Source organism: Fundulus heteroclitus, chromosome 12 (genome assembly GCF_011125445.2).
Source record: "Fundulus heteroclitus isolate FHET01 chromosome 12, MU-UCD_Fhet_4.1, whole genome shotgun sequence".
Lineage (NCBI taxonomy): Eukaryota > Metazoa > Chordata > Actinopteri > Cyprinodontiformes > Fundulidae > Fundulus > Fundulus heteroclitus.
The window spans coordinates 21230195-21249699 of record NC_046372.1 but is presented as its reverse complement, the minus strand read 5'-3'; the positions used below and the strand labels follow the sequence as shown (position 1 = coordinate 21249699).

Below are 19505 nucleotides of genomic sequence, written 5' to 3'. Positions count from 1 at the left end.
TGGCTGGTTTACATAACTGGCCCCTAGCTAATGGAAACAGGAAAGCCCAAAAGCCCCAGGCTTTGGTCTACCGCGGTAATACAAAGTCTGGGGCTTTCAGTGGAAAAGGGGCTAATCTCACATATTTAGTTTGGCACAAGTGGTAAAAGTTAAAAGATTCAAAGATTCTTTATTGTCACCACATGTTACTGTGGTGAAATTTTTTTTCAAGTGTGGCAGGTACTGTAGTTTCTAGAGTGTCTGAAAGTCAGTCTCTGAGGCCACCATCTACACGGAGATGAGATTAAGGGCCTGATTTCAAAGGTTCCACAAATAATGACAGCTAAATTGTGAAAACTGACAGAGCAAAGAGTGGGCGTATTGCACCTGATCACCAAAGATTGCGTCCCTAGTGGATAAGAAGTACAACACAGATTTGGTCCGCCGCATTAAAATAGTAAATTAAGTCCACTGCTGGCAGTTTGGGAGCTGCTAACAAAGAAAGAGGAAGATCAAATCCTTCACATAATCATTCCAGACATCCAGAACGCACAAGATCGTTTTTAATGAATGGAGAATTTCTACTGTTAAACGTTGTTTTAGAGACAATAATACTGTAATTATTCTTTAAAATACAGAAAAAAGGTTGTTTTGTCAGCAGATGTTCTGCAAAACAAAAGAAAAACTTTTATTTTATATCTCCCTTTAATAAGAAGCTTCTTCAGCTTCTTCAGCCTCCAGTCGTTTGAGGTAATAATGATAATTATTTAAAAGAAAATATCAACATAAATACGACTGTCCACACACACATACAGAAGCACGCGGTCAGACCTGCGCAGCGCCATCCCCTCCCCTTACTCCACTTAGTCTGGTATGGGATTTTTTTTTTTTTACCAGGTTTAACACCTTTACAGACTGCAGGCTTTTCTTAGGAGGCAGTTAATACTCAGCTTTGTTTATTTACAAACAATCCACAATGTTTAGGATCAGGTTTGGTATTTCTCGCCTTGGTTTAAGTGCATGAAGATTAATACAGCGTACGCCCCCATCCCCATGCGCGTGGTCCAGCAGATGCTGCATCTAGTAGCCGTCCTTTTCCTCATTAAAATTGTTCTATTGTTGTTATTCTAAAAGCCCAAATATGGTCACATGCAGAGAGACTCTCTGTCCTTCTTCTGACATTATGCCAGTGTCTCCTTTCTGGCCAGTAGGACTGCAGGTATTTTTGCATGCCAGTTTGATTGCTTTATTCAACAGACTCGTGGTCCACAAAGAGATAAAAACAAAACTAATAGAATAAAAGAAAAATAAGTAGAATAAATACATAAATAAATCTTATAAAACACTTGCATACCAATGTTTCCACAGAGCCGACTGGAATCTTAGCGCACTGAGAGAGGGATGTGAAAACATTACAATAAGACTATTCAATGAGCTGCCCAAACGACACATAAACCTGTATATCAGATGTCTCACAAGTGCCTGGAATGTTCTGACATGTGCATTACAAAACATCTCACTTGCACTGCTGAACCTGGGTTTCTTAAGCAGAATTCTCAAAGAATCATTATAAGCAACCTTAAGCTTCTGCATACTAGCTTTTTTAAAATTACACCACAAAGGAGCTGTATAAAAGGATGTACAGTAGGCTTTAAACAGGCTTATTTTTACCTCAGCAGTGCACATATAAAATTTCCTTCCCAGAATGTTTGCCTGGGCGTACAACACACGACACTGTCGATAAATGTCATCATCATCACAGAGCTGGTCTGTGATGTAGTGACCCAGATATTTAGTTTTAGAACAAACATTTAACTTTTGCCCTGACAAAAAAAAATCTGGGAAACAAAGGTTTTTGTCTTCTTTAGTTCTACAAACTAGTACAACAGTTTTCTTAGCATTATACTGCACATCAAATCTCAACCCATAATCAGAGCAGATATTCAGTAGCTGCTGAAAACCAGCACTGCTGGGTGAGAGGACAGCCAGGTCATCAGCATACATAAAGTGATTGACCAAAGTATCGCCAATCATACATCCCGTTTTACAAAGGTTCATTTCTTTTGACAGGTCGTCCATGTACACGTTAAACAAGGCAGGTGAAAGAAGCCCACCCTGGCGCACACCATTACTCACTCCAAAGGAAGCAGAGATGTTATTGCCCCATTTTACATGCATTTTCTGCTTAGAATACCAGTAAACTAATATTCGTATGAGTATATCTGGAACCCCTCGCTGTTTTAATTTCTCAAATAACTTGTAGTGATTGACACGATCAAAGGCCTTAGAGGCATCAATGAACCCAATTAGTACAGATGAATTTTTACTTAAATATGCTCTTGCTGCCTCTTTCAGGCCATAAATACAGAAGTCAGTACCCAACTTGGCTTTGAAACCAAATTGGTTATCTGTTGTACTAATAAACTGATTGAGGCGACCAAGCAAGATTTTTTCTAATACTTTAGATATCATACTAGCTAAAGCTATTGGTCTGTAGTTATTAAGGCTACCAACCTTACTAGTTTTGTCCTTAATTATTGGCACAAGGGTAACAGATAATAAGGAATCAGGCAACTGCCCATGGGTCATAAACCCAGTGAAACACATTGCAAGCAGCACCGCCACTTTTTGGCTAGCATATTTCAGATGTTCTGCTGTAATGCTATCAGAACCCGTCGCCTTATTCTCACACAGGTGTGCTATAGCCTGTTGAACTTCACTAGCGGTTATTATAACCGCATCACTCTTAGGAATGTTTCCCAAGCCATAGGGTTCACTTTTTACACAATTAAATACGGCAGAATAGTGCTGTCTCCATAAATCTGCTATATTATGAGCCCCAGAAATGCCCTCTATGGTACTGGGGAGTGGTACAGCAGACCTGTTTAAGGCTCTAACATCATTCCAAAAACCAATAACATTATTATTAAGCAAGTTTTCAGCCATGGAGTCTGCTCTCATGTTCTGCTCACACTTGGAAATATATCGAATGGCATATTTAAACTTTGCACTAGTAAATTTTTTATATTCTAGAAGAGTTCCATCTCTTGGTCTACCTGCTTGTACCCACATCTTATGTGCTTGTTTAGCTTCTGCATGGTAACCTGACACATGTTTATTCCACCCTGGCCTGATGTTATTTGCCTTTCTGCATGCAAGGTATGGTCTTGTACTTTCATACAAAGCATCCACAATGCCATCATACATAGTATGAAGGTCTCTACAGTGAGAAATATCACTGCAATTAACATCTGAGCACATAAGAGATTGAAGAGGAAGACTTATTTTACTCAAAAGAAGATCAGTTTTCATATGATATGCTAATAAGTCTACTTTAGAGAGTCTGGACCATTTAAGTTTAACTGAAGGTGTACTATTTGCCCCCTGTACAAACTCTGGAAGACTTTTAATATCCAGCATCATTAAAAATGGAATATGATCTGACAAAGAATACTCATATAAGATTTCTACTGATTTTAAAACAGCATGGGCATCAGCAGAGCTAATGCAATGGTCAAGCCATGACGTTGTATGCCAAGCTTCACTTATATAGGTATAGCTATCTGCAGGTAGCAGCAGCTCACTGGACAATATAAAACTGTTATCATCACAAAACTGATGCATATGTTTGGCAAATGAAGAATGTTCATCAGATATATCTGCATTCATATCACCTACTACATACACAGAGGTAAAATAATGGTCATCAATAAAAGAGTTCAAAAAAGCAAGTCTATTCAAATAAATGTCTTCATACTGAGGACACTCATATGGTGTGTAGACATTAATAATGACAAATTCTTTGTTTTCAACTTTTAAATGTACAGCAATACACCAGTCAACACCAGTTCTGATGACATTTAAAACTGGATCCAGCTTTTTGTGCCATAAAATGGCTACTCCTCCTGCGATTCGACCCCTCACTATACCCATAGAAAGATCAACAGTGGATTCACCAGCTCCACAGAAACTGTCATTAATATAGTTCAAACTTGCCAGATCCTGTTTCGACAGAAAAGTTTCTTGCAGACAGAGAATATCACATTTTTGCAACAATCTATCCACAACCAGACGTCTTGCTTTATCTCCAGTTGTTTTACCAACACGCAGTCCCCGGCAATTGTAAGAAATAACACGCATTAATTGGTCTATGTGGAATTCACTGCAGCCGTTCCATTGAACCCTTTGGAACCACTAGAAGTGATCACCCCAGGACCTTTAGACGTTGTAGGTTTATTGCGTGGCTCATAGTAACGGCGCACCACCGAACCTTCTGGCCACAGCTCTGGGTTATACACTTCTGCAACGTTCTCACACTCCACACTGACTTTAAAAGAACTATATCTGGGGTTCCCAGTGACAATACGCCGGCACTCAACATCACGCCCGAGTTTTCCTTTAAGATAGTTCGTTAGTGTCTCATCCTCAAGATCAGGGAGAAATCTAGTTGCAAAGACATTTACGAGCTTCGTTCTAACCACTTTTATGGTGCTTTGGGCGCCAGTACCAATAATAGGGGCTGGTCGTTTACGCTCCGGTTTAGCTTGGCGTTTTAACGAAGCTGGATGGCTCTCGTTTCTCATACGCCGCCCTTGTTTCACCACCAAGTTCCATGTCGGTGTACTCGTGGGCGCATCAGCAGCGCAGTTTCGGTTATCACTCACCGCGACAAATTCACCAGCGATCCTGGGGTAGTCGATGTAGGTCTCTTTCACAGGCATAGCTGCATTATCGGCAGTAACACAGTTTGTTTGGACAGAATCCATGCATGCCGCCACCCCCTCAGAGGCGTTCACAGCCAATGTCATGTCACTCACGTTAGGTAATCCTAGAGCAGGCGTGTCCACACTCCTAGATCCTCCTCCACCGGCCACCAAATGTCGTTCCATTGCCGCAACTCTGCGGTCAATGGTAGCGGTAACCTCACGCAACTCCTCCCCAACATCCACTTGGCGTGACACTGTATGCTTTAGGGCACAAACTTCGCTCTGTAAACGCTCCATCTTGCTAAGTAAGTTGGAGACATCCAGGCTGTTAAACGTCACAGGCGGCAGCTCATCCAGGAAGTGGGAGACAAAGTGCGGTATAGCTTCCCCGCACTCATTCAGAACTTTTAAACAGCTTTTAATGGCATTTGCAGCTTTCTGATTTCCTTTGAAGGCCACATACCGCTGCTTAGTATTGGGACACAGTTCAAACAGGACTTTTCTGGAGGACTCAATCCACTCAAAGTCAAATGTGTTTGATGCAAGCAGCACAAGCTCTTCCTGACACATAGTCTTGATTTTGACCACAAGAAAGTTTAAAAACTCATCCTCTACTATAAGCTTTCCATCAATAGTCTTGTAGACCAGCGGTTTAGTCCGGGGACGGCTGGAGAAGGGAGCTCCTGTACCAGACTCCGCACCATCCGCCATCTTGAGCTCCTGTCCTGGACTTCTATTCTGACCATCCAACATCCAATTCTGAGACATCCAACATTTGGGATGTCGTTCACACGCGTCTCAGCCTGGACCGTCAAGTTTGTACTTGACGGTCAGAGGTACTAAATATAGAGGCAAAAACTGCAGCAATTCTCAGTTTCTGCTTTGGAAAATAGCTTTGTGGGTATCATGTATTTACATTTGCATGTCGCCCACCATACATTTGTGGGGTTTTGTCATTAGCATGTGATCTGGATGGCATTAACTTGGTCTCTGGTAATAAAGTAAAAAATCTTAGTGTTTGACCAAGACATGTAATTTAAATCCCATATTAAACAGGTTTCCAGAGTTTCCTTTTTTCACCTCAGGAATATTGCCAAAATTTGAAACATTCTGTCCAAGGGTGATGCTGAAAAACTAGTCCGTGCATTTGTTACTTCAAGGCTGGACTATTGTAATTCTTTACTATCAGGAAGTCCACAAAATGCAGTTCGAAGCCTTCAGCTGATCCAAAATGCTGCAGCAAGAGTTCTGGTGAAAATCACCAAGAGGGATCATATTTCTCCAATTTTAGCTTCCCTTCATTGGCTTCCTGTTAAATCAAGAATAGAATGTAAAATTCTTCTTCTAACTTATCCGTCCGTCCGTCTTCTTCCGCTTATCCGGGGGCGGGTCGCGGGGGTAGCAGCTTCAGTAGGGAGGCCCAGACGTCCCTCTCCCCAGCCACTTGGGCCAGCTCCTCCGGAGGAATCCCAAGGCTTTCCAGGCCAGTCGGGAGAAATAGTCCCTCCAGCGTGTCCTGGGTCTTCCCCTGGGCCTCCTCCCGGTGGGACGTGCCCGGAACACCTCACCAGGGAGGCGTCCAGGAGGCATCCTGACCAGATGCCCGAGCCACCTCAACTGGCTCCTCTCGACGTGGAGGAGCAGCGGCTCGACTCTGAGTCCTCCCCGGATGACTGAGCTCCTCACCCTGTCTATAAGGGAGAGCCCAGACACACTACGGAGAAAACTCATTTCAGCCGCTTGTATCCGGGATCTCGTTCTTTCGGTCACGACCCAAAGCTTTTGACCATAGATGAGGGTAGGAACGTAGATCGACCGGTAAATCGAGAGCTTCGTCTTTTGGCTCAGCTCTCTCTTTACCACAACGGATCGGTTCAGCGCCCGCTTCACAGCAGATGCTGCACCAATCCGCCTGTCGATCTCCCAAAGGGCAACCTTGGCGGAGTCCAACTCTCACTGGAAACGAGTCCGACTTACTGCCGGCAATGCGGACCAGACTCTGACACCGGTCGTACAGAGACCTGACAGCCCTTATTAAAGGGTCCGGTACTCCATACTCCCGGAGCACCCCCCACAGGATCCCTCGGGGGACACGGTCAAATGCCTTCTCCAGATCCACAAAGCACATGTAGACTGGTTGGGCAAACTCCCATGCCCCCTCAAGAATCCTGCTGAGGGTATAGAGCTGGTCCAGTGTTCCACGGCCAGGACGAAAACCATACTGTTCTTCCTGAATCCGAGATTAAACTATCCGACGGACCCTCCTTTCCAGAACCCCTTAATAGACCGTACCAGGGAGGTTTAAGAGTGTGATTCCTCTGGTCCCCCTTTTTAAATAGGGGGACCACCACCCCAGTCTGCCAATCCAGGGGAACTGCCCCCGATGTCCACGCAATGCTGCAGAGCTGCGTTAACCAACACAGCCCCACAACATCCAGAGCCTTAAGGTACTTAGAGCGAATCTCATCCACCCCCGGGGCCTTGCCACCGAGGAGCTTTTTAACAACCTTGGCAACCTCAGCACCAGAGATGGGAGAACCCGACCCAGAGTCCTCAGGCTCTGCTTCCTCAATGGAAGACATGTTGGTGGGATTAAGGAGGTCTTCGAAGTATTCCGCCCACCGAAACACGACGTCCCGAGTCGAGGTCAGCAGCACACCACCCCCACTCTAAACGGTGTTGGTACTGCACTGCTTCCCCCTCCTGAGACGCCGGATAGTGGACGAGAATCACTTCGCAGCCGTACGGAAGTCTTTCTCCATGGCCTCTCCAAACTCTTCCCACGCCCGAGTTTTTGCCTCGGCGACCAGCCGAGCCGCCTGCCGGTACACATCAGCTGCTTCCGGAGTCCCACAGGCCAAAAAAGCCTGGTAGGACTCCTTCTTCAGCTTGACGGCTTCCCTCACCGCTGGTGTCCACCAGTGGGTTCGAGGGTTGCTGCCGCGACATGCACCGACAATCTTGCGGCCAGAGCTCCGACTAGCCGCCTCAACAAAAGAGGCACGCAACATGGTCCATTCAGACTCAATGTCCCCCGCCTCCCTCAGGACGTGTTTAAAGTTCTCCCGGAGGTGGGAGTTAAAGCTCCGTCTCACAGGGGACTCTGCCAGACGTTCCCAGCAAACCCTCACAGTACGTTTGGGCCTGACCAGTCGGACCGGCTTCCTCCCCCACCATCAGAGCCAACTCACCACCAGGTAGTGGTCGGTGGAGAGCTCCGCCCCTCTCTTCACCCGAGTGTCCAAGACATGCGGCCGCAGATCAGATGAAACGACAACAAAGTTGATCATTGAACTGCGACCCAGGGTGTCCTGGTGCCAAGAGCACATATGGACACCCTTATGCTTGAACATGGTGTTTGTGATGGACAATCCATGACGAGCACAGAAGTCCAACAACAGAACACCACTCGAGTTCAGATCAGGTGGGCCATTCCTCCCAACCACGCCCCTCCAGGTCCCACTGTCATTGCCCACGTGAGTGTTGAAGTCCCCCAGCAAAACGAGGGAGTCCCCAGCAGGGGCACTCTCCAGTACCCCTTCCAAGGACTCCAAAAAGGGTGGGTAATCTGAACTGCTGTTTGGCGCAAACAACAGTCAGAACCCGTCCCCCCACACGAATGCGGAGGGAGGCCACCCTCTCGTTCACCGGGGAAAACCCCAACGTGCAGGCCCCAGCTCGGCGCCTCTCACCAGGGGCAACTCCAGAGTAGAAGAATGTCCAGCCCCTCTCAAGGAGACTGGTTCCGGAGCCAGAGCGGCGCGTCGAGGTGAGTCCGACTATCTCTAGTCGGAACCTCTCAACCTCGCGCACGAGCTCAGTCTCCTTCCCAACCAGAGAGGTGACATTCCATGCCCCAAGAGCCAGCTTCTGCAGCCGAGGATCAGAACACCAAGGTCCCCGCCCTCTACTGCTACCCGTTAAACAATGCACCCGACCCCTTTGGCCCCTCCAACAGGTGGTGAGCCCATCGGAAGGGGGACCCATGTCGCCTCTTCGGGCTGAGCCCGAACCGGTAACCCGCGTCCGGGCGAGAGAACACGAGATCCAATAATTGTACTCATCATAGGGGCTTTTTGGGCTGCGATTTGTCTGGTCCCTCACCTAGGACCTGTCTGCCTTGAGTGACCCTACAAGAGGCTTAAAGCCCCTGACAGCATAGCTCCTAGGATCATTGGGACAGTCAAACCCCTCCACCACGATAAGGTGGCAGCCCAGGGAGAGGTCTTCTAACTTATAAAGCCGTTAATAATCAAGCTCCATCATATATCAGAGCTCTGATTACCCCGTATGTTCCTAACAGAGCACTTCGCTCTCAGACTGCAGGTCTGCTGGTAGTTTCTAGAGTCTCTAAAAGTAGAATGGGAGGCAGATCCTTTAGCTATCAGGCTCCTCTCCTGTGGAACCAACTCCCAGTTTTGGTCCGTGAGGCAGACACCCCTTCTACTTTTAAGACTAATCTTAGAACTTTCCTTTTTGACAAAGCTTATAGTTAGAGTGGCTCATGTTACCCCGAGCTACTTCTATAGTTATGATGCTATAGGTTTAGGCTGCTTGAGGACATCAGGGTCTATTTCTTTCACTCTGCTGATTTCTACTGTTCTCTAGTTTTGCATTGCTTGTCGTCATTTCAGCTTTTAACTTTTTGTTCTCTCTCTTTTTCTTCATAGTAGGTACACCTGGTCTGGCGTTCTGTTAGCTGTGACATCATCCAGAAAAGACGGCTCACCCGCTATTACCATCTATTGTAGAACAGATTACTAGATCAATGTGTGCTTCTGTGCTTTTTTGTCTCTCTTGTTGTGTCTCTGCTCTGTCTTCTGTAACCCCAGTCGGTCGAGGCAGATGATTGTTCACACTGAGCCTGGTTCTGGTTCTGCTAGAGGTTTTTCCTTCCCGTTAATGGGGAGTTTTTTTTCCACTGTCGCTTCATGCATGCTCAGTATGAAGGATTGCTGCAAAGCCATCAACAATGCAGACGACTGTCCACTGTGGCTCTACGCTCTTTCAGGAGGAGTGAATGCTGCTTGTCGGGACTTTGAAGCAATCAACTGGTTCCCTTATATATGAAATTTTTGACCAATCTGTATAATCTGATTCAATTTGACTTTGTAAAGTGCCTTGAGATGACATGTTTCATGAATTGGTGCTATATAAATAAAATTGAATTGAATTGAATCTGCATATTCATGAAGGCACTTACACAAAAAAAAGTTTGTTCTCACTGTTCTGCTCATGTTAGATACACAAATTGCTTTGCTCCTGGTTTGAAGATCAGCTTTGTACAAACTAATCAATTTGTTCCCATTTTGATACGAAACAACCTTTTGAAAATTGGGCCCTAAGTGTATCCGCAAAGGTATATTCAGGCTGTTTATGCTCATGCATTTGTGGCATCTAAACTCTACTCCACCAGAGCCTACAACAAATTTTTATTGAGAAAAAAGAGGATCAGTCTATACATCCATGTCAAGTTCAGAACCAAAGTCGTCTCCAACTACGACTTATCCTGACAAAATGTCCCAATTCAGCCAAATAAACTCCAAAAGCTTAGAGGAGATCATTCAGCAGCTAAGTTCCTCCTCCTGCTGCCTTGATGTTCTCCCCACAGTTTTCTTTAAGAAAGTTTTACCTGTCATAGCGTCTGATTTGACTCAGATAATAAACACGTCCCTTCTGTCAGGTGTTTTCCCCCAGTCACTAAAAACAGCAATTATCAAACCACTGCTGAAAAAGAACAATTTAGACAAACTACTACTCCAGAACTACAGGCCCATCTCAAACCTCTTTTAATCAGTATTATTGAAAAAGCTGAGTTTCAACAATTACACACCTTCTTAACAACGACCAGCTGCTTTGACGTTTTCCAGTCAGGTTTCCTCACCACAGTACAGAGACCGCCCTTATCAAGGTGTTTAATGACATCCATATAAATGCAGACTTTGGCAAACTATGGCCAAATACAAGCATCCACAAGCGTCACAGGTTACGTTATTCTGACTTCTCAGTTCAGAATTCCAAGATAAGCCTAACTCAACTGTCACCCTATTTGACCAATAGAGGGGGACTGTAGCACAATGGGTTCAATTCAAGCTTCCCGTCACATCGATGGAACTTAACCCCAACCGTTCTGCGTATCGTGTATGAATCTGTGTGATTGGGTGAATGTGGCTGTAAAGCACTTTGAGTGGCCAGTATGACTGGAAAAGTTCATACTGGCCACTTACCACTAACATTTAGTAATAGTAATGTAATAGTAGTAGTATCATCTTTATTGTAATTGAAACATACATTGAAACATACATTACAACAAAATTTGTTCTCTGCTTTTAACCCATCCTCTTGGGGAGCAGTGGGCTGCCATGTGTGGCGCCCGGGGAGCAATCTGGGGGTAAGGGTCTTGCTCAGGGACCCAGAGTGCAGGCGCTGGGGATCGAACCGGGTACTTGCATCCTGTTCTGAGTGCAAGCGCACTGCTCTAACTACTAGGCCACGACCCCCCATTTCAACCCATAGAGGTCAGCACTAAGATGGTTTTTAGCCAAATATTGCAAAATTAAACAAGTTTACACAACAAATGTCAATTTGCACAGTAACATAAAGATAGCCCCCATACAATCATATTCATTCAATTTATCTGCAAAAGAAGTTGATTTGGGGTTTAGTTAATCTTAAACAACCCCCACTACTATTAGACTGAACAGATCAATGTTACATATTTTTACCTGAGTTGGTATTTTACTTAAATTGTGTTACATTTTTAGGAGTTTATTTAAAATACATTAAAAATATAGAGGAAACATTAACTACTCTATGATGACCTGTTAGGTTTTTTGTAATTCTATATTAAAAGGTGTTTAGAGACTAGAACATTTCAGGAGAACACAGAGTTAAATGTTTAAACTTTATAGTACGATTATTGGAGTTTATAAATTCATTACTTATTTATTTTTCAGCGGATGGACCCCGGATTATGATCTTTGGAAAAAGTGAGGACAAGAAGAAGTCCCTTTGCAAACTCATCATGCAGAAACAGCAAACTAAGTTTTACAAATTTAACCCTTTAAAGGAAAGTGAGTATGCTTGTGGAGAATGGAGAGGAAAACCAGTGACGGTTGTAAAATGTCCTGATATCTTCAATCTTTCAGTGGAAGCTTTATTAGAAGAAATGAACAGTTGTTTGAACCTTTGCCGTCCTGGACCACATGTTCTGCTGCTGTTAGTGAAGCCTTCAGATTTCAATGAGAAGAACAGAAAAACACTGAAGTTTGTCTTGACTTTGTTTCATCAAGATGCCTTCAAGCATGCCATGGTCGTCATAACACATGATAATGAAATGATACCTTCTGCTAATGAACTTTTGAGGGATTGCAATGGAAGACACTACAATATGTTTAGAGAAGATTTCACACAGTTGATGGAGGAGATCGAGAACATAGTGCATGAAAACAAAGGAGCATATCTTTCCTTGAAAGAAGAGACCAGCAGACCCCAGCAGGAACAGATCAAACCTCCACTAAACCTGGTTCTGTGTGGGAGGAGAGGAGCAGGGAAGACCTCAGCAGTCAAGGCCATCTTAGGTCAGACATACCTAAGACCCAACTCATCAGAGAGCTTTAAAAACCAGGGAGAGGTCAGCGGACGTCGGGTTTCTCTGGTGGAGCTGCCTGCCTTGCATGGAAGAACTCAGCAGGAAGTGATGGATGAATCATTCAGGTGCGTCTCCCTCTGTGATCCTGAGGGGGTCCATGCCTTCATCCTGGTCCTACCTGTAGGTCCCCTCACTGATGAAGACAAAGGAGAGTTACAGACCATCCAGGACACATTCAGCTCTGTGGTCAATGACTTCACCATGGTTCTGCTCACTGTGGAGTCAGATCCTAAAGCTTCAGCTTTTGTTAACTATATAAGGAAAAACAGAGACATCCAGGACCTAATTCACAGCTGTGGAGGAAGATATTTTATCTTCAACATTGAGGACAAGCAGCAGAGTCCAGAACTGCTAACGCAGGTGGAAAAAACAATCATTCTGAAGAATTTACCATGTTTTTACACTTCAGAGACATTTACAAAGGCCCTAATGGAGACGACCATACAACAAGATGAACACATCACCAGACTAAAGGCTGAAATGAAGAAACTCAAAAAGACACAGTCTGATCTTTGTAAGCTCTTTTATAAAATATTTTATAACATATTTAAGACGGGACTTCTGGTGCAATGCTGTGGCAATTGTCAGCCTTTTATCTTTCTGAATTTTCTTTCATTACAGGTACTGAACCAGATCAGAGCTCTGCGAGTCTGAGGATTGTTCTAATTGGAAAGACCGGTTGTGGAAAGAGTTCTTCTGGAAACACAATTCTGGGACGTAAAGCCTTTAAAGCCGAGTCCAGCCCCAAATCAGTCACAAAACGTTGTCAGAAAGAAGAGTGTGTGGTGGACGGTCGTCCTGTTGCTGTCGTCGACACTCCTGGTTTATTTGATGACAGTTTGAGCCATGAAGAAGTTAATGATGAAACTTTGAAATGTATGAGTCTCCTGGCTCCAGGTCCACATGTCTTCCTGCTGGTGTTACAGATCGGGAGATTCACTCCAGAGGAGAAAGAGACTTTGAGATTAATAAAGGAAGGCTTTGGGAAAGGTTCAGAAAAGTTCACCATCATTCTTTTTACAAATGGGGATAAATTGGAAAATGATGAGAAGACAATTGAGGAATACCTAAGAGAAGATGATTTGTTAGAGAAGCTCATTTCTGACTGTGGAGGGAGATACCATGTGTTTAAAAACTATGGCAAACAGAACCGAACACAAGTCAGTGACCTGATTAGAAAGATTGACAGGATGGTGAAGGAAAATAACGGCTGCTTCTACACCAATGAGATGCTGCAGGAGGCTGAAGCTGCCATCCAGAAAAAAACAGAGAAGATTCTCAAGGAGAAAGAAGAAGAGATGAAGAGAGAGAGGGAGGAACTTAAGAGAAAGTATGAGGAAGATATGCAAGAAATTAAAAGGAAAATGGAAGAAGAAAAAGAAAAACTAAAACAGGAAGCAGACCGGAAACTGAAGGAAATGAAAGAGAATATTGATAAAGAGAATAAACAGAGAGAGAGGGAGCAGGAAGAGAGAGAAAAAGAAAAGAGGAAAAGAGAAACCGATGACAAAACTCATCGACAGAGTTTGATACAGCAGCTTGAAGATCTGGACAAACAAATTCAGTCTGCGAAAGAGGAAAAGAACAGTGTCAACAGAGAGCTGGAAAGGATCAGAGAAGAGAAGGAGAAAGATAAAGAGGCTTGGGAAAAAGAACGCAAAGAATGGTGGGAGAAACAAAAAGAGGAGGAAGAGAAGAGAAAAGAGGAAGAGCAAAGAAAACTGAGAGAACTTGAGGAGCAGTACAAGAAGGAACGTGAAAGATATGAAGAGGAAAGAAAGAAAGAAGAACAAATCAGAAGAGAACAAGAAGAAAAAGAACGAAAGATTTTAGAGGAAAAGCTGGAACGACTTCAAAAGGAATACAAAGACAGAGCGAGAGAGGAAGCTGTGAAGTCAAACGAATTCCAGGAGAAGTATAAAAAGGAGTTTGAAGCACAAAAGGAGGCGCTTGAGAAGCAAATGAAGGACAAGGATGAGAAGTATGACCTGTTGAAGGCACTGGCAGCACACAAGGAAGCAGAAAAGAGGAAAAAACATCAGCTTGAAATTAGTAATTTAGTGAACTGTGTCTCCAAGAAGAGAGGAAATATAACAGCAGTTAAAGATTTACTGATAAAACATGAGAAAGAATTAAAGCAGACCAAAACAGAGATGGAAAAGGAAAAAATGCAGAAAAATCATGAAACTGAAATAAGTGAACTGGTGGAGAAACTTCTTGAGGAAACAGGGACAAAATCCTCTTGTCCAATTTTATGAGGAGAATTATTTGTCATGCCTCTGCAAGCTGAAAATTTGTTTTATACATTTTTGAAAACACCTACCTATCTGTGTTATGAACATTAGACAAATTTTCTTCTCAGGAATGTCTGATCAGTGTTGGGGGCAAGAACTTTATGTATATGTTTTTTTTGTGTTCTTGAAATGTTCTATAAATGAAAACCTGTAAAGCAGCTATTACAGTCCACCAGCAGCAAGAGCAGGAAAAAGAAACTAATAGACCTTTATATGAATATAAAGGTCTATTAGCGAGTATGTTCCTCCCACCACAGTGAGTGTGGTGTTAGATGTACTGCTACGTGGTGTGGACCCTCAGTCCTGGGGGCCTATCCCTGCTGAACCTGTCACACGGAGAAGCCTCTGGCAGAAGTCTCACTTACAGAACCATCAAGAAGTCCATTCTTAGAGAAAGTGTGACGCTGCTGTGCATCACCTGAAGCTGTCTCAGGCAGTAGAACATTGTACAATAATGTAACTGTGCAATGTTTTCCTTAAACTTTGAAGTGCCAAAACCTGATTTTGTTATAATAGAAAATTAAGAAATAGCGACCGGAGGGTTACTGCAGTGGCGGATACTTGCGGGGGCGTGGGGGGCACGCGCACCCCCTTTTGGAGACCAAAATTCTTTTTTTTAGAGTGGGCGGGCATTGGGCGGAAGCTGTACTTTTTTTTTCTGTTTTAACCTCGGAGTGGCCATCGTTCTATTAGTACTATCTTTGATGTGTCAATCAAACAATTCAACCAATCAAATCAACGACTGAAGACAAGTAGCTAGCCAGAGCCATAGAGAGAAAGAGTTGCAACACTCTTTGATGTCACCGCCAGGACAGTCACGTGGTTCATGTAGACCGCTATAGTTCCAAAACATACCCTGGCTTTCATGTTCTTCTATGGGACAGACAGCAGCGATTGCTTTATTTAACGGTAAATATATATATAAACATACACCCTACTACTTTTTCAGCTGTTATTGCATGATTACATATTTGTTAATGTCATTTTTCCATTTTGAGAAGCAGGGTGACAACGAAAAGCTGTATATTACTTAGATACGTTTTACATTTTTGGGGGGAAAAGCTTATGTTCATGTTCGTATGGACAGGAGAACAGGCTAGAACGGCTCTAACTTAAGTTTTCTTTTCCATATCATTCATGTGATGACAGATGTCTCATGATTTTCATTTTATCGCGACTTGGCTGTATTATTGATTTACCGTGATTTTGCTTATAAATTCCGATTCAGCCATTAGCTTACCTTCGTGGTAGCGTTAGGTCTGCCGTGGTCCATTCAGCATTCGCCTAGCAGCTAGCTCACTTCTGATAAGTGGTCACCCCCAGACCACAACGTGAAACATGATTATGTTAAGACTAAGAATATAATTTTAAGATTAAGCCATTCACATATTATCAAAAGCATTATGCTTATATGTTTGGGTCTATAGGTAAGTGCAGAGCTATTAAGATTTTTCTCTACGTCTCTGGGTTAATGCACAGAGTAAGAGTAAGGTTAGCTGCAGAGAGAGTAATGGAGAACAGTGACAGGCAACACTCCCATTGGACTCCGTTGTTGCTTTTTGCTTTTTTGAGAAAGAACAGTCCATTCAGCATTTACACCCACTTTTTCTGATGAGGCAGGAGTTCGCCATACAAAAATTACAATTTTAATACTAAGCCATGCACAAAGAATCAAATATATTAAATAATAACAACTCATTAAGCTTGGATGAATGAATCAAATATTGTTTAATAAAAAATACTGAGTGAGACAACAAGATGTGTGTGTGTGTTTGTGTGTGTGTGTGTGTGTGTGTGTGTGTGTGTGTGTGTGTGTGTGTGTGTGTGTGTGTGTGTGTGTGTGTGTGTGTGTGTGTGTGTATATATATATAACTGGAAAAACAAGAACAAAGTGAAGGAACAGGGAGGAATATTATAAGTGATTAATACATTTAAAAAAAAATCCTCCACATACATCAGGCTTCAGAGTGCATCAGGGCTGAAAGGAAGGACAACAATAATAATAAAGCTACCTGGCATAAGATAAAAATGAACAGTGTGGAACAAAAAAAATGGGAACAAGCATGAATAATATCAACAAACATACGTACAGTATGTGTGAACAAGAACAACAAATGTGTAAACAGGTGTTAAGAACAGGTATCCTAACAATTTTTTTTGGTGGGGGGGGCTCCATTGAAACCTGTGATGGCCACAACAACGATACTGGTGGTCCAGCAAGATCTGTTGAGACAGGGGCACAAATATGTTCATTGAAGCCAGTTCATTCAGGACTGCCTAGAAAAATACTTTCTCTTGCATACATCAGATTCACACCTGTGGAGTTCCACCATGCACTATGGCCAGTCACTGTAGGGCAGTTCCTCTCGACAACGCATACTAACATCCTCTTCATCTGTGTCCTGGACACTAAAAAGCAGATGAAGCGAAATAGGGCAACAATATATTCAACAATGGACACAGCAGGTAACACTATATATAGGGCAAACCATTAACCATAACGTCACAAACCATAACGTCACAAATATACTATACTTTACCACACTTATAATAGCCCTGAGCAAATTCAAAAGTGGTTGAGGAGAGAGAGAAAGGGAGGATCCTTGCTTGGTTATGAACTCTGACCTCTTACCTATTCTCAAAAGTCAGAGGGCATAGGTGGTTAAGGAAAAGTTGTCACCCGCTCTCTGTGATGTTCAATGGTGTCATGGTTCATTGGTTACAACTAACATTTTGTAGATCAGTGGTCACACCATGGTTGGATGTGCAGCATTTGGATGCACCAATCGGCCCGAGAAGGGTTACCACATGTATGGCTTCCCCAAGGACAAAGATCGATTGAAAAGATGGATGACAATGGTCAGCCGCAAAAACCTGCAAATGATCGGGACCAGCAACAGCCGAAAACTATGTCATGTAAGTAATGTTCAGAGGTGACATCACTTGCAAGCATTTTAAAGGGCATCATATTTCTAAATGTAGAGAATTATGACTTTGCTGATATCTGAAGTGCAATGGAAACTGATCTTACAAGCCTCCCTTCAGGTACACTTTGAAGATGACCAATTCACTGCCACAAAAACCGGAGGCAAGTTGAAGTCGAGGCCAGATGCTGTGCCAACAATATTCCTTCATCGGCCTAAGCCGAAGAGGAGGAAACCCCGTTCTGGAAGGGTGCCACCAGCACCAACCCAAAGTATAACAGACCACACATATGGCAAATTAACTTTGGTATGATACATGCAGCAACAATGCAACAATATTCCCCATTTAAAGGCATACTATACAACATTTTTCAGTTAATTAATGCGTTCCATACCGTTTTGGATGATTAAATGAGTCATTTCAGGTCGAACAAAGGTTTTCTCGGCCACCCTGGTGGTCTGTGGGGGAAATACCGTACTTGCAATTGCAAGAGCCCTTGGCCCGCACCCACAGGCTCGGTCAAGACCGCGAGAGTCAGTCTTGCTTTACAGCGAGAACTCCATGTGTTTTTGCCCTGCCATTCACTATATGCATGCACGAAAGCAACAACAAAGAACCGTGTGTTAACATCAAATAAACATGCAAGCTTATCAATTTTTTATTTTTTTATTTTTATTATTCTTTTTTTTTCTTTTTCTTTTTTTTTTTTGAATGTTGGCAAGGCGGTAGCGTGAGTTTGGAGAGGCGGCCACCTCGCCAAGATAGCGCTGCGGGAAACCCAGATGTTCATACTTTCACTGTGTTTGTCATTGTTTGTATTGCCGTTTTTTCGACTTTTCGTTGCGTTCGCCTGTCTGCTAAGCTTAAAGGTACACTATGCAACCGGGGTTGATTTTCCAGCGTGGCTCCCCCCAGAGGGCGAAAGTAAAACTGCACTGTCATAAAGATGCTCAGCTGTTCTGGTTTCTCCGTCAAGCCAGGCGCGGTTGTTTTGAGCTTAGCAGACACCTTTGATCCCCCCCTCTGGTTTTTTTTGCAAAAAAAAAAACAGAGGGGGGGATCATTTCAAACGTTAGCTAGCAGCTGCTCTTTCAGGTAGCTAACTAGGTCCAGTAGGTTACACTATTGTTTTAAAACTTGCGCCATTTACTGTCGGGACTCAGGAGTAGGTATTAATTTACTTTAACCGCTTTGAGCAGAAAATGTAATAATACTCTTTAAAAACAAACAACAAAATTTATTTACAAATGTGAAGGACACAAGACATGTATTAATATAAATCCATAATATTCAGGGGTTAAAGCAAAAATAATCAATTTGACTGAAAACATTTTCTAGTCAGCCCATATATTCCTGGGGCCGTGGACATCATGCCACCTTAGTAACCTCATTTGCTTATTGTAACAAGTCCACTTTAACCAAATCTGGTAGTTCCATTGACAATTCATGTATTTCTCCCACCTTTCAGCTTCAGAGCCTTGGACTCATCCTGGACAGCCCTCTCCATAATGTTCTTCACTTTTCACATCCATAACATCACCTGGTTAACTTTCATATTTACAGCATCAAGTTCTTCCTTTCACACTTTTGCCAAACTGGTCCACAGTCCACTCACCTTTCCCCTTTACAATTTCAAAACCCTCCATAAACTGCAGCTAATTCAAAAGACAGCAGCTTGCATCATTACATCATCTTCTTCACACCTGTACATTAACTCTACTGTCACATTCAATATAAATCAATCCTATGATCATACAAGGCCAACAACAGCCATGGACAAAGAGGGACACAAAACCAACATGACACGGATCGCACATTACAATAATCAGTCTCTGCTTTGCCCGTTATTGCTCAACAATTAATTATCACAACTCATGAGTTTATAAAAAGGCATTAAGTTTATAAAAACGGTTATATTTTAGCCCAGTGACATGTCCAGGATGGACTCTG

The 19505-nt window shown here is 43.2% G+C and overlaps 1 protein-coding gene across 1 annotated transcript; it reads left to right on the top strand.

Moving 5' to 3' along the window:
• The first annotated feature begins 11658 nt into the window (after positions 1-11658).
• Positions 11659-14594, top strand: LOC118564737 (GTPase IMAP family member 8-like). The gene is made up of 2 exons (XM_036143586.1): positions 11659-12850; positions 12958-14594. The coding sequence occupies exons 1-2, from the start codon at positions 11659-11661 to the stop codon at positions 14592-14594; spliced, it is 2829 nt and encodes a 942-aa protein (XP_035999479.1).
• The last annotated feature ends 4911 nt before the right edge of the window (positions 14595-19505 follow it).

Excerpts from the sequence above, each read along its gene's own strand:
- LOC118564737 (XM_036143586.1), top strand. The coding sequence starts at position 11,659 with ATGATCTTTGGAAAAAGTGAGGACAAGAAGAAGTCCCTTTGCAAACTC. Across the intron at positions 12,851-12,957 it reads AAAGACACAGTCTGATCTTT|GTACTGAACCAGATCAGAGC; the intron begins GTAAGCTCTTTT and ends CTTTCATTACAG.